Source organism: Marmota marmota, unplaced genomic scaffold, assembly GCF_001458135.2.
Source record: "Marmota marmota marmota unplaced genomic scaffold, marMar, whole genome shotgun sequence".
Classification (NCBI taxonomy): Eukaryota; Metazoa; Chordata; class Mammalia; order Rodentia; family Sciuridae; genus Marmota; species Marmota marmota.
In genome coordinates, this window is record NW_026000037.1 from 59,091,338 (window position 1) to 59,106,989 (window position 15,652).

Genomic DNA, 15,652 nt, shown 5'->3' on the forward strand with positions numbered 1-15,652 from the left:
ATTTAGTGCTTGCTCAATTTTCTGTAGTTTGACATACCTTATAATTATTTCTTGAATGACCATAGAGCGTTTTTATGTATTTTCTCCCTCCTATTCTACAGATGTATTCTTAACCAGGGAACAAAATACTTTGACATTTTCTTTTGCATTTTAAAAATTATTATTGACATGTTCCCCGGGAAAGTGGAATGAATGGGGTTAACATCTGCTTCATTTAAAATGCTTTTAAAAATGATGTGCCCTATAATAAGGTATGTGGAATGGAGGTACATAAAGATGTCTGGTTACTTGCCAACTTCAGGATGCATAGGTGCCTCAGCAGTGGAGGGATGCCATGTGTCCTGGTAGCTTTTGCATTTACTGATGCTTCCTGGTATATCTCAGGGCTCTGTGCTCATTTACAAGGAGTATGGGGAATAAATCATCTTACATGCCGTCTTGGCAAATAAAGCACTTATAAAGGCCCAGCTAAGCTTTGCATCTCTGACACTCATTCCTTTTCAGTTCTTTTAGCTTCTGATTTTAACCTGTGGCTGCTCCTTGTCTTTGTCCAGGGCTCAGTATGTCCAAGAGTTAACCCGTTGAGCCGGCAGGCTTTGCCACTTGTCCCAGTGTGGCTAAGATTTTAAACTTGATCTAAAAAGAATTTTGTGTAATCAAATAGTTTCCCCCAGAGCCAAACAAATGATGGATGCATTAGGGGGGCCCAGCTGCAGGTGAATGAGTGACGCTGGCCTTGAAAGTCAGGCAAAGCCTTGGAAGGCCTTGGTGGTGAAACCTGTTACTTTTATTCTTGGCACTAGTGAATAAATTGCAGGGTTACTTGTTTGAAATGTTTCTCTTAGAAAATATTAAAGATCTCCCACGGCTCTGTAAAGTTCAGAGACAAAAGCTAGTTTTAGGAAGGAAAAGCAAAAGTCGGTTTGCATGAGGTGTGTGTGGAGAGGTTTTTCCGTCAATTAAAAGGGACCAGGCTTGAGGCAAATAAGCCATTTTGTGGATCTTTCATTTTAAAAGGTAAACTGAAAAGTCTTTTTCAAAAAGGGAATTTGGAAAACTGGTGTAAGGAGAAAAAAAAAAAAAAGACTCCTACCTGCCATGCGGCTCCGTCGTCTCTTTTGTCTGGGACGACTTGCTCAAATTGCTTGATAGAGGGTGGTTTGTGGAAATATTTAAAAATGTATTTTAATTAGGAGCCCTCAGTGCTGTGAAGCAAGTTCTTGAGAAGTTGCTGCCTAGGAACATTAAATTTATTAAAAGTATTTTCAAACAAAATTGCAAAGAAGAGTGCAGGGGGCACTGGCGCACCCCACTTAGCTCAGCAATCTTTAACCTCCAGCTGTCTTAGCTTTGTTTTGTTCTGAGCTCTTTAATGTGAATGATAAACATCATGCATTTTATCCTCAGTATTCAGCATGTATTCCTCCCAAATTAGAGTATCCTGCTACATACCCATAATGCTAGTCTCTACAAAACTAATGATAATATCCTAATATCATTTAATACCCAGTCTATATTTCAATTTTTTTCAATTGATCTTAAAATATCTTTTATAAGCTATTTTTTTTTTCAAACCAGGCTCCAGAAAAAAGCGTGCATCACATTTGATTGTTACATCTAAATCTCTTTCCTCTCTCTGCCTCTCTTGTTTTTCTCTACCTTTCTCCCTTTCCTTTCTCCCCTTGGCATTGACTTATTTAAAAGGCCAGGTCAATTTCCCCCAAGTTCAAGATTTATATGAGTTGTTCTCATGATGTCTTCTTTTACACCTTTACCCCAGGTTTCCTGTAAATAGAAGTTAGGGCTAAAATCTTAATTAGATCAATCAAACATTTTGGGCAAGAAAATGCTAAGGGTGATGCTGAGGGTATCAGGAGACTGCTAATAACCCACTTGCTCCACAATTGGTGGTGGTGCTTGATCCCTTGGTAAGTTGTACCTGAGTATATCTTAGATCATCTTCTATAGGTGTTTCCCTTAGAGGTAAATTATTAAATGGAGACATTGATATTGAGACCTTACTCTCTAAAACCTTACCATGTGTTTTGTAGCTCTGTGGATCCAATCCCTCAACTGAATCCTCAGAGCTTGATTTCTGCTCTCCTCTGCCGCTGACTTTAGTGTGCCAGGGGCAAGATTCAGAGAGCCATTTAGTGCTCAAAAGGATGGATAGTTTTCAGTCTGGCTTCTTTTACAGAAGGAGGACTGGATTCTCCAAGGAAGAGATTAGTCCACATACCATACTTCATTTCATTTGCCTGTCCTTGCAATGAAGTGCAGAGTATGAATTAGATACTCAGTCAACGTGTTCACTATTTAAAGTTCACAAACCACCCTCAATCACTTATCTCATTATCTAGTGACCTGTTAATCAGAACTTTTTAAATGGCTATGCTTGTGCATACATAATACCAAGAAGATGTATAATTCTAAAGTACCTTCTGAAAAAAAAAGATTGATATTTATTTTACAGTTCATTTATATAACAAATGCTGAGTATCTCCTGTGTGTTAGGTATCAATAAACAAAATTGACAGGATTCTCAGGGCAGAAGCTTCTGCTGTACATGGAGGAGACAGAAAATAAAACAAAGCCAATAATATAATTTTGGAGTATAACCTATTGTCATTAAGTGAATCTTACTTTTGTTCTTTGAATATTTGGTGATGGCATATATAGCTCCAACTACAAGCAAAATGTGTGATAGCCAGACCACCTGTTCCTTGATTATGTCAAATAGTAGGGTTTATGGTTCAACCATCCATCACACTAGTGACATCTGCTAGCAATATCAAAACCCAAGCTCATACCGTCAGCTGAAATCTTAGATGTGTCAGCCACAGAGCAGGGAAGGATTGCGAAGACAAGGACTGCGTAGAAAAGGCTGATTTCTTCCAGATTCAGGTGGAGGCACCACTGAACCGTGAGATACAGAGAGAAGGCGGCAGCAGAATGGGTAAGAGCTCAGAGTCAGGTCTGGGTCAGGGGTCCAAATTGTAAAAATAAGACAACATAAATTAATTGTGGCCTACATTTCCATGTTCATCTCATTTGACTCATTACTTTTGAGTAATGTCATGGTGGTCCCATTTTATGGTAAGCACCTTATATTTAGTTGCATACACACATATTCTTGATGTCACTTAGAGGGGTTGAAACCTGAAACACTCCCATCAGGATTCTGAGTTACTTCTCACTTAAAATTATGGCTAATCAGTAATAGGTAGTATAGTCAAAAAAAGTTCTTTCATAGGCTGAGCAAAGCTGTGTTTGTGTCTTATGCTTGGGCTTTGATGGCAGCACAAAGCTGGGAAATTTCTATTTCCTCCCAGGCTCAAGGCAGGTTACTCAGGCTTCCACAGGTTTGTACTCAGAAGGCCACACATGAGGTTTTCAGTTCACCCCAAATATCTCTTGCTTTATATTGTCTATTCTGTTGTAAGTCAAATAGGCAACACCTAGGTTTTTTTTTTAAAAAAAAATTATTGTTATAAATGTAACCAGAAGCAATTTATTCAGTTATCTCTGCAAATACCTCAAAAACATAAACATGCCCTAAGATATCACTGAGAGGGCAGCTTGATGCTTATCTTTTACTCGATATCTTTCCTAGTGAGAACTGCTTTCTTTCCTCCTCCTTTTCCATATTTTAGTTTGCAGTGGTCAGATTTATGGTCAGATTCAGAGATACGGTGTTGGTCCCTCTTCAAGTCAGGTCATGCTTTCTTAGCTTGAGTGAATTAAGGTGAATTTATTCAGAGTTGGTCAATGGCGCCTCCCTCTTCTCTTGCCTCTTTGATAGGAGAACTTGTAAATATTAACCAGGGTATAAAACATCTCATTTTTCAGTAACATCTCAGGAGGGAGGAAGAGCTAGGAAGAGAGGAGAGGGGAGAGACTGGAGGTAATGTTTCTGAATTACTTCCAGAAGAGAATTAATTTGAAAGTGTTGGAATACCATTTTTAGTTCTTGAGACAATTATAATTTATAATTTAAACTCTGACACTGGTGGCATTTTCTGCCCTTAGTGAGGAAAGCTAAATGGCAAAGTGGTTAAGTGGAGGCTTGGGAATTTAAGCCAGTTATTAATAGTTGATCCAAGATTATGGGTATGTATGATGGATGGTGGCTCTTGGAATAAATATAAAACTGATTTATGATCCAATTCCATGAATCTCTTCTCAGCATATGTAGTACAGGAGGGTTTTTGCTGGCTTAGAGCAACAACACTGAGGGTTTTCATTCTTTTTTCCTTTTGTTTTTCTTCCTCCTTTCATATCTCATGTAGTCTGAGGGTTCTTTCAGGATTGTGGCATGTTTTGACATCTTTACGTGGAATCTTTCACATGCATGACATGAAATGACGTGAGGGTCCAATGTACTCAGGGAAGTAGATGTGAGAGACAGTCGCGGTCAAATCACTACCCAAGAACTAGCAGTGTACCACCGGGTTATCAAACATCTCATTCTATAACCGACACTGTTTCAATCGCATGAACATCATTCTCGTTAAAAAAAAAAAAAATTCCAATACTGTGAGTCATGTTTGAACATGTTCAGAATAATATTACATATTTAAGAATAAATTCTTTGAAAAATATAAAGATTGGAGTAAAATGACCTGTGTCACAATAAAAGTGTTTCTTCCATTATCATTGTTATTCAGACATCTCTCAGGACACTATTGTGATTTTATTTGAATCAGGGCAAAACATGTCACGGAGAACCAGTGCTTGGTTGTAGTAATTGGTATAGCAGAATTTATTCCCCAAATGTGTTTGTGATCTCAGTAAATATTGTCACTGACTGAAAATCTATTTCATGCTTTATGAGATATAAAACTGAATGGTAAAAATAAAAGGTATACATACATGTTTGAAAGCAATTAGTAAACAGATATTTCTAGGAGTAATGAATGCTTTGAAGAAATATGTTTACATCTCTCTCTGTTTCCTAATTTTAAGTGTTTTTTTTCCCTAGAAGATTCTACCAGATATGTTGGCAATTGTGAAAAGCTTTTTAGTTGTTTCTGTTTATTGCTTCTTTTAGAATAGATAGGAGGAAAGGCCCTCTTTCCATTAATAATCTTTCAAGCCACTGAGAGAGTAAGAACGGACAGCAGCTCAGTTGTTGCTGCTTTTAAAAACCTTATTAGAATAATATACCTTCCAGAGGCATCTGCTCCTGCTTGAATAGGTAGGATGATCTCTCTCAGTGGCTGTCAGAAAAATGAAAGCCAGATACCTACAACAAAATCTCAGAGCGTAAGTATCTCAGGAGTCCTCTGGGTGGGTTTTATGGCTTCATTGAGCATGCTAACCATTTTGGCTTGTTTCCCTTTTGCATTCGTGGTAGGCTTGCCAGGTGGAATGGTGTTTCCAGTGGATGTTTAGGGCCAGGGATATTGAGGCAGGACCCCCTGGCTTTCCTTTTATTGCCTCGGGGACTCACACTTCATCTGAAGAGCATCAGAGCTCAGAAGGCAAGGGGCCTGAATTCTCCCAAGTCAGAAGCCTCAGCTAACTTTTGGCAACTTTGGAACTTGTACTGTTAGGGTTACTTCCCAGGCCAGAAATTTGCATCAAAGGGCTAAGAAAAATACATCCAAAAATAAACATGAAAGCCAAGACTTGGTGCCAGGAACTCCAGCCACACACATCCTGTTGGCTGGTTCCCTGGTCTCTCTACTCACAGCTCTGATTCTTTGAAACTAAACGGAAGCCTGATCCGATGACTTGGACCTCATGTCAGCATCAGGGGCTCACTCCTCTGTCTTCAAGCTTTTCCGTGGAGTGGCAAAGTAATTCAAATGCAGAAAGAAAAGGAGTGAGATTATTAGGAGTTAGCTAAAGTTTAAACATAGGGGAAAAAAAAAAAAAAAAAAGGAAGTCTTTTCTCATCACCTTTGACTGCCTCAGCATTCCTGGAAAACCTTCAGCTCTGTTACTCTCTGTGGACCAGAGGTGCTCAGTAACAGATGTGAACAGGGGACTGCCGGGGATGAAGGCACGTTTGCTGCCCAGATAAAGGGTAGCTGTTCACTGGATGTCTGAGAGCTCTGAGAGACAGGAAAAGAGGGACGCATGCTCTACAAGGTCAGACGAGTCTTTCTGTTCTTCTCTGTTCTTCCGTGAAGGATGGGACAGTGGGGACATGGTACATGTCACGGTTTACATTCGGTTGGAGGAATTATGCTAACATCTCTGGCTTTTCTAATTATTTTTCACCAGACCTACATAGGTACCATGGCACTGCCATAATTTGATTTCATCTTTGTTTATGGTGTCTGTGCTGTGGGTGTGGGGGGAGCTTATCTTTTTCTGATAGTGAAGAATATTTATTTAGTCTCATGATCTTAAATATATTTCTAGAAGAGAAATGTAGTTGTTTATAACTAGGCAGAATCATATCTATCACATCAATATTAAATATATGTATCTATCCAGTGACATATTTGAATGGCATATATTAAAAATGAATTTTTGGGCCAGGAACAGATTGAGTGTGATGGTATTTTACTCGCTGGGTGCCCAGGGGAGGTATCTTGACTGTAGCTCTCAGATTATGTGAAGTCCTCAGTGTTTATGAAAATTCTGCTACATTATTGATAACTCAAAGCCCCACTTGCTCCCCAAGCAGTGATCTCACTGTTTCTCAGAAGATGATCAGGGGGTCTGAATAGATCAAGGCCTGGCTGGCAGATGCAGGCTGCCCAGCTGCTGCCCAGCATGCTGGTTGTGACCAGTAGTCGTTCCTCTTGCTGAGGCTCCCTGGAGGTTTCATTTCAGGAGTGTGCAGTGGATACTCCGGTCTTCCGTTGTGCCCAAAGGTTCTATGCCTCCTCGTTTGCCAGCAAGCTGGGCACTGTGCCCTTCCAATGGCTGCTTGCCTCATTCACTTCTAAAAAGCTTCTGTCACACACAACAAGCATACTTGGTTCCCACCACGGGGAGGTGCAAAAGCCACCCTGTCTGCTCCCCTGTGGTTTACAGTGTAGTGGATAAGATAGACCAGCATATGCACAAATGTAAGATTAACTGAATATGAGACAAACTGAAAAATACTCTGGGAAAGAGATGGTGTCTGGAGGTCATGGGGGGAGCTCTGGGGAGGTTTATTTTCAGCCAGGGTTTTGTTTCATATCCACAAAAGAGCTCTGCTTCAGAATTCTTTTGCTGTTTATCAGCATCCCAAAAGGGTTGGGGCCAGTTAATCAAATGATGGCGTTGGCGGCAGCCTTGTGCTGAGGGAGGGGCAGGGCTCCTTCCTTGTGAGTCTGCTCTCTGCCCTCTCCCCCTCCTCTGTGGGGCCCCAGGCAGTCTAATCAAGGAGAGTGTCATGTGCTGCATTTCCCCAGGCCCAGCTTTGTGTGGTGTTTGTTTTCAGTCATCATCTGGAGAAATTCACAGTGAGGGTTCATGGGACCCCAGGCAGAGGCAGTTTAAAATGGGAAAGCCTCTAAGAACTTGAGACTTCTAGAAGGAACTCCTGGTGTGGACTGGTGGCTCTCCTTAAGCTCTTTATGCGTAGAAAGCCCTATGATTGTGCGACTTTCCTGCTCTTGTGGGTCCAGATTCCTCTTGTGCACCAATTCCAGGATTCTGGTGAGAGGTTAGAGGGCTGGGGTGGTGTTTGACACCAAGAAAGAAAAAGCAGGAAATTTGGTCACAGTGCTGGCCTCTTAGGTTCCTGCAGTCTTGACCCTGGTTGATGTCCCTGACCTCAGTGTTCTGAGCTGTCTACCCTAAACCAAGGAATGCACGACAGACCTTCCACAGGCCATTCATGTGGTCGCGTGGTCTGGCCTGAAATGCTGATCTATTCCTGGTTTAACCCAAGTTTGTGGGATGACTTCCTGCAGCGCACTCCAGCCTCCTGGGCCACCTTATTGTACAACAGAAATACCTTGACTTAAATCTTACCTCGAGGATTGGAGAGAGTCAAGGTTAATGCCCATTGATTATTTATATGCCTTAAGTGTTAAAAAATACAGTGTCTCCCTCTTTTTTGGTTTGCAGATGAAAGAAGCCACAAATTATGTGAATGGAAAGAATAAAATAGAGGGCAACAGTTCATGTTCTATCAAACTATAGACAGGGAGAAGAACTTTATGGTATCTTTCATTTTTTGTGAAAGGGTTGTGGCTCACTATAGAGCACTTGCCTCTATACTATGAGGCACTGGGTTCAATTCTCAGCACCACATATAAATAAATAAATAAAATAAAGGTATTATGTCCATCCACATGTCCAGTTATGTCCACTTATAGTTCTTAAACTGATTCTACTTAGAATTACCTGGGGGAGTTTTTATTTTTATTTATTTTTTCCTCTCATGCCTCACTCTACCTAAATCAGTGAATTCTGAATCACTAGAAGATGAGGTCTGGCATCTGTGACCTCTTAAAGTAGCCCAGGTGGGTCTAGTGGGCAACCAGGGCTGAGAGCCTTGTGTTCCTCTGTGCTTGCTGGTTCAGCATATACCTGGCTGGCCTCCTTGCCCCTGGCTACAGCTCTGTGATGGATCTGTTTGCTCCTTGCTAGTCTGTGTTGAATTTCCTAGTGTGTTTTCAAATTGGGGTTTCTGCCAGATTTAAGTGATAATGGCAATCATGTGGGAGAGACGAGCATGGGGGGTTTATTCAAGGTTTTCTGAATTACAGCTTGTCTATGTCGTGTGAAAATAAGTTGCAAGAACATTGCCTAATTCCACGATCCTACAGGCACACCCTCTCAGGGCAATGGTGCCATCTTTCATTAGGTAGTTCCCGGGAACCTCTATGCTTGCCCTTGTGAAAGAATGAGAATAAAAGAGGCAAGTCTTATCTTAGTATTATTATGAAAAGAGTTTTGGATTCATGGATCTTCTGAGAATTTGGGGAGCCCACGATGTCCCTGGTCTGTACTGGAAGAACTACTTCTCTAGGATAAGTTCCCAGAAAATGTATAATGTTTGATAAACATGGAAACTTTTCTGACTCTTATGGAGTTGGGGGGCCTCAGATCTTCTTGCCTTTTTTGAGGACTGAACTGGGTTTGGATATCCTTTTTTCTTTTTCCCCTTCTGAGGTCCTCTTCAAGCCCCTCCCAAGACCAGCCATGTGCCTGCTGGCTCTCTTGGAGCAAAACCTTGTAAGAAGCTCAGAAGTGGCAATCCAGAGACCTGAAGGTTAAATTCTTATTGAAATATCCCTGCTTCAGGTCTGCTAACTACTGTTTCTGCTGTGCTTTCCTGGTCTCTTTGTCGAGTCAACCCAAGATCCAGCCCAAATGCCACCTCCTTTAACATCTGCTGTCATCCACATCAGATGAATAATATCAGGGAAGAAATAATGGCCGCTCATTCACACCTGTTGCTTCTTGCAGGTCTGTTTATAAAATCATATTTGTCTTTGAAGGAAAGACTGGGAGGAGGCTGAACTTCCTCCCGAGGAGATGAAATACACATGATCAAAAAAAAAAAAAAAAAAAAAATGACCAGGGGCTGGGGTGTGGCTCAGCGGTTGAGCACTTGCCTTGCACATAGGAGGCCCTGGGTTTGATCCTCAGTACCACATAAAAAAAGTGAAATAAAGGTATTGTGTCCAACTATAACTAAAAAATAAATATTAAAAAGAAAAGAAAAGAAAATGACCAGGGCTGGGGTTGTGGCTCAGTAGTAGAGCACTTACCTAGCATGTGTGGGGCACTGGGTTCAATTCTCAGACTGCATATAAATAAATAAAAAAAAATAGAGGTATTGTGTTCATCAACAACTAAAAAAAAAAAATACTTAAAAAAAAATGACCTGCTGGGCATGGTAGCACATGCCTGTAATTCCAGTGACTTGGGAGACTGAGGCAGGAGGATTAAAAAGTTTGAGGCCAGTCTCAGCAATAATAAAAAGGGCTGAAGATGTGACTCCGTGGTTAAGCACTTCTGGGTTCAATTCCTGGTAAGAGAGAGAGAGAGAGAGAGAGAGAGAGACCCATGATCAAAAAAGGAAGATAGATTGTTAGGGAACTTGATATCTGATTGGGAGATGGGGATCATCAGGAAGGCCAACACCTACAGTTGCTTTGGTTCAGGGAAGATTTAAGGTCCCCCAAAACTGACAAGGAAGCTGGAAGCTAAGGGGTCCTGGCCTGAGATAATCTGAAGCAAGAGGTTGAAAGTGACTTCAGAACTGACCCAGAGGGAACTAAGGACTGTGTGGACACACTCGGGATGCATCTGGTTTCTCCCAGATTTAGCCTTGGGTCTTGATCAGTTGGTGCATCTCACTTTCCGTGGGGTCTCTGTGGACGCTGCAGAGCAGGAGTTCACCGTCAGGCCTGGTCCCCAGGTAACAGAAGTGCTGCACATCATTTATTTTCACCTGTTCCTCCATAAGTTGGAGGAACGTTCCCTGAGGAGCAACCCACTGAGGGACTCATGATATGATCAAAGTGCCTGATCTGACTAAAGGACATCATGGTCATGTGGATTTCACATTTCATGGTGGGTCTCTGCTTTTTAAAAAATTCTTTCCACATTGTTTTTTATTGGTGCATTATAGTTATACATACGGATGGGATTTAGTGTTGCATATTCATACATCCACAAAATATAACAATATAATTTGGCCAGTATCACCCCCCAGCACTTTCCTCCTCCCACCCTCAGGTATCTATTTTCTACTGATTTTCCTGAAATTCCCCCACTCTTTCCCCCCCCCCTTCCTCTCTTTCACATGTGAGAGATATGTATGACTCTTGACCTTCTGAGTTTGGCTTATTTTGCTTAACATAATGATCTCAAGTTCCATCCATTTTCCTACAGATGAACTAATTTTATCCAATTTAGCTTTCTGTCTTCCAGAAATATGATAATTCATTTAGTCCATGGCCGTCAGGTCTACATGGAACATCAGAAAAAGAGGATAGGCTCACAACAGGTGCTTTTAATTTGGGATTCATAACCCTGGGGAGTTCATGAACCAGCTATTTAACCTTTGATATCTTTTATATGTATGTTCATCTTTCTGCAAAGAGGGTCCATACCCTTTAATCTGATAGGGGTCTGTTACTCCCCAAAAGATTAAGAGCCATTTTCTGTAGAATTAAAAGGTTATAGACCAGATTAGGTAGCCTATTCCCTCTTCATGGGAGAGAGAACTGAAAATTGACTCTCATTTTAACACATCATTATTGGATTTCTCATGGAGGGAGCAGAAACAGAAAATAGTTGTCGTCAGGCTTTAAGGCTTTGATATTGGCATTTCAAAACTTTTTGTCATGGAAAAAAAGTTAGAAAAATGTGAACTTTCAGGGATGGAAACAAACACTTTATAGATAGAGATTCTGTGCCCATTTTAAAATAAATATTTCTAATTTACGAATCCACTGCTCCACTAATGCTCATTTAGGCATTTGGTATTCAGTTTTAAAATGACTGAACTATAATAAGATGTTTTCATAGAAGTGTGGATTTGTATTCTTTGTTCCCCTGCCCCTCCCCTCCATATCCCCGCCCCCCCAAAAAAACGTGTCCACATTTAACAATTCCAGTAAAGCTAACTGGACAACCTCAGACAAGGGTATTTTAAGAAATCAACCATAACACAGCCCATTGTGCACAGCAAGAATTCTGTTTTTATTTCAAAGAAATTATTTAACTTATTAAGACTAGGTAATAAATGCATTTGGTACAAAATTCAAAACATCCAACAGAGTATATAATAGGAAGTTCTGCTCACCAGAAGTAGCCTCACTGGCTTCTTCCGTACAGTATTTTTTGCTGAATATTGTCAGAGATTGGCTTATTGGGCAAGACAACATTTGACTTTTCTCAACCTCTTGAAAAGGAAAATAAGGTGAAAAGATTTAAAACTATTAAGACATTTTGAGTCATGATTTTTTCACGCAGATTGACTCTAACATACTTGTAAGGTTTTAGTTTGCTTGTTCCTGTTGGTTTACTGTTTTACTAACCCTAACAAGTTGGACATTGTATAACATTCTCCAATGTCTTAAATCTGAGAACATTTTGTGAAATGTGACTTTGTTTCAAATAGAAAATCAGAATAATCAATTTTAATTTGTATTTTTTAAGAATTAGCCAGACAAATGGGGGCACAAACCAATAATTCCAGCAATTTGGGAGACTGAGACAGGAGGATTGCAAGTTTGAAGTCAGCCTCGGCAACTTAGTGAAGCCCTAAGCAACTTAGTAAGATCCTGTCTCAAAATAAAAAAGAGCTGACATTTTCTTCAATCATTTCCCAGGTCCTGATTCAATACATTTAGCTATTTGCAATGTTGATTCACAGAATCGAGTCTCAAAGTTCAGCTGCTTCAGTGTCTCCCAAATATTCTAGCTTAAACTCTTTACTTTTATATACTTTCTAAAAGATACTTTTAGGAATTGAATCTGTGTTCACTTCTGAGTGGTTTAGTACCACAGGAGAAAATGTATTACAATTGTAAAATATTTCAGGTATAACACCCAGAAACAAGAGATATTTTAAAATGACTTCTCATGTATTCACAGCCAAGCTTCAAGAAAATTAATCAAAATTTCCTGTCTTTCATCTACCTTTCATTTCTGCACAGGTGATTATTTTCTTCCATATGATGTTTATCATTTCTATGTTTCTTGATGTCTTTTTTTATACATGTGCTATTTCACTATTTTCAATGTTTGAATAAATGATTTTTTGAAAAAAATAAAAAAAGGCTGGGGATGTGGCTCAGTGGTAGAGTAACCCTGAGTTCAATTCCTGGTATAAAAAAAAATTCAAAGTAATGTGCATGATTAGTAATATATAAATATAAAAATAAAGTTAATGAAAAAGTAAATATAAAAATAATACCTCCTCCAGTTTTAATAAAGCCTTAAAGCTATAGGATATCATGTTCACACCATATTAGTAAATGCAACATGCAAAATCCTTTTTGCATTAATTTTCTGAGAGGTTGTCTCTGTAAATAACTTCTCCAGATATTTCCCAAGTTGACATGTATCAAGGCAGGCACCCCTTGTGGTGTAGCTGACCTTGCATCCAGGGCCCTTGAGAGAATAAATATTTATGTTGGCCATGCAGCTGTCATGAATTGAGTTCATAAAATGGAGTACAGGTTTTAAACCCTGGCATAGTCTTCTTAATCTCATGGCTCCAAGGCTATAAATCAGAACGAATGTTTGCCTGCAAAAGGAGAGCAGGAATAATACTATGAAATAGTGCCTTTGTTTACTAAAATATTTCTTCATTTAGGTGCCTATCTTCTTTTGGCTGCCCTTTCCCTGGATTTCATTGTTATTTTATTTTTAAAAACACATCCATTGTAATCTGAGTTGAGGGTAACATAAAGCTCATAAAGCTAAGGGGATAAGAGAGGTGAGGTAAAAAGAAAGCTATATTTTAATATACAAAAGTAGGATATATACATACAAAGTTCAAATAGGACACACAAGGCTGACTGTATAATTTGTAGGGGCCAGTGCAAAATAAAAATATGGGGTCCTTTGTTCTCCCCAGAATAAAAAATTGTCATCAGTGGGGCTAAAATATTAAGCCTTTTACTTTCTTCTGTATTCTCTCTCTCGACTTGTCATTTTGTTCTTTATTTACTATTTAATGTTATTCTAAGTGAAGAAAAAATCAAAAATTTAAATTATTAGCATAAATTTACTATTTATCTTTCTATGGTGCAATGCCAGTTTTAAATGCAAATATGGGAACATTTAGCTTGTATGCAGAATCCCTGAAATTAGCTATTTATATTTCTTAGCTTGTACATGCATATGTATTTTATTCTTATCAGGACAGCGAAAGCCATGCATAAAACTGATTCAACTGGCTATATTTCTCTTCTTGAGGCACACCAACACTTTCTCTCAAGCTTACTGATGAGTAAGGAAGAACCGAAAGGAAAAATGGATTGTCCTCTTTCCTTGTCCTTTATGTCATTATTTTTGGCATGTTTGGCTAATGCATGGAAGTAACCTAAAGAAAGAATATGATAGCGTTTCTTTGCCAAGACCCTTCCATTCTGTGTTCAAAGCAAGAACAGATTAAAACAGAAAATGGGGCCCCTGGAGCTGGCAGCACTCAGGCCCATGAAATCAGCCCTGAGTATAGAAATGCATGAAAAGTAAAATTCTTCCTTTTTCTTCCACACTCATATTCCCAGCTCTTCTCCACAGAGGAAATTATTTTAATAGTTTCTTCAGTAACATTTCACATTTCTTAAGATGGATGCAGATTAGATATGTAGATATATAGAGATATGTAGTGGTGGATTAGATACGACTACAATTCTTCACAACTTTTCCCATCAGAAGATATAGTCTGTTTCTTCCTCTTGAATCCATACTGATCCCAGGGCATACTTTGACCTGTAAAATTCAAAGACAGTGACTTTTTTTTTTTTTTTTTTTTTTTTAAGTATTGGCCCTGCAATACCCACTCTTGACCTCTGGGTGTGCTGACTACATCCTATGAGGACATCTGAGATGGAAAACCATATAGTCCATTCCAGACATTGCAGCCATGGTAGTTGGAACCCCAGAAAAGGAAGTGCACCCAGTCCTAACCAACCCTCCCCACCCACGCTTACTGCAGCAGCCTGAGCAAGTCCAGGGGTCACCAACACAACTTCCCTAGAGCCCTCAGAAAGTGAAACATCATAAACCATTGTTCTGAGCTATGAGATTTTGAGTAAATTGGTATGAGCAATAACTATGGTACATACATTAAAAACATTTGAACCTTTACACCCCCATGAATGGGATTGCATCATTTGTATGGTCTGTATGTATCCTGCTTTTCTTCATGTAGTGTATATCAGAGAAAGTCCTCTGTCTGAACCCATGGAGTTTAGCCACATTATGAGACAGAGTTTTTTGTTGAAGGGGTTGCTATAATTTATTAAACCTATTCCTATGGATGGGCAGAGTTATGCTGGGTTTCATTCTTGTAAACAGTAATGAAAGGGACATTATTATACATGTATTTTGATGTATTTTGAGGAGTAAGTTTTTACCAGTGAAGTTGTGTGGACATTATATGAAATTTAGAATTTAATAAAGATTTTCTAAATATACTCTGGAAAGCCTGCACCAATATACATTGCTCCCAACAGTGTGTGACTAAACTTGTTTTGTTAGTTCTTCAGTGTGGTAATTTCAAACTTTGAAAAATTAATTAGGAGGCTATTTTGTCTTATATTTCTCTATCACTAATCTTAATTAATTCCTTAGTTAAACTTAATACCTAATTATTGTAAGAGGTTAAACATTTAAAAAAATTTCTTGATAGTTTTAGTTTTTAATCTGTAAGTGACTAATTTAAATTCTTTGTCTAGTACTCTAATGGATTGTATCTACAGTTCTAAGATCATAAAAGCCATTTGTAGATTAAAGGAACATACCCCCTTTGTCATATGCTTTTATATATCTTTTCCAAGTTTTTGTTGGAGACGTGTTCTGTGAGCAGAAATATTTCCTAGTTTGCATTATGGTTTTCTTTTTCACTCATTGGTTTTTCCCCTTCAATCTCTTTCCTGTGAACTGTGTTCCAGTGACACCTCCCTAAGGACATTTCGCTATTAAAGCAAAACTTTTAAAAAAAATCATTTAGTTGTTTGCCACTCCTCCTGGAAATTATTTTAGTTTACCCATTTAATGTTAT

General features: G+C 39.2%; 1 protein-coding gene across 7 annotated transcripts in view; it reads left to right on the plus strand.

The window, feature by feature from the left end:
* Rapgef4 (Rap guanine nucleotide exchange factor 4) overlaps positions 1–15,652 on the plus strand; it is a 281,593-nt gene that overhangs the window by 61,061 nt on the left and 204,880 nt on the right. For 2 of the 7 annotated variants that reach the window (XM_048812495.1, XM_048812496.1), the window contains exon 1: positions 5,701–6,096. The exons of 4 other annotated variants lie outside the window; for them this stretch is intronic. Coding sequence is in view for 2 of the 3 variants with exons in the window: in XM_048812496.1 (XP_048668453.1) it covers positions 6,085–6,096 (12 nt within the window). In the remaining variant the exon portion in view is untranslated. Of the gene's footprint in view, positions 1–5,700; positions 6,097–15,652 lie in introns of those variants that run through there. One more of the 7 variants, XM_015479323.2, reaches the window with a different exon arrangement.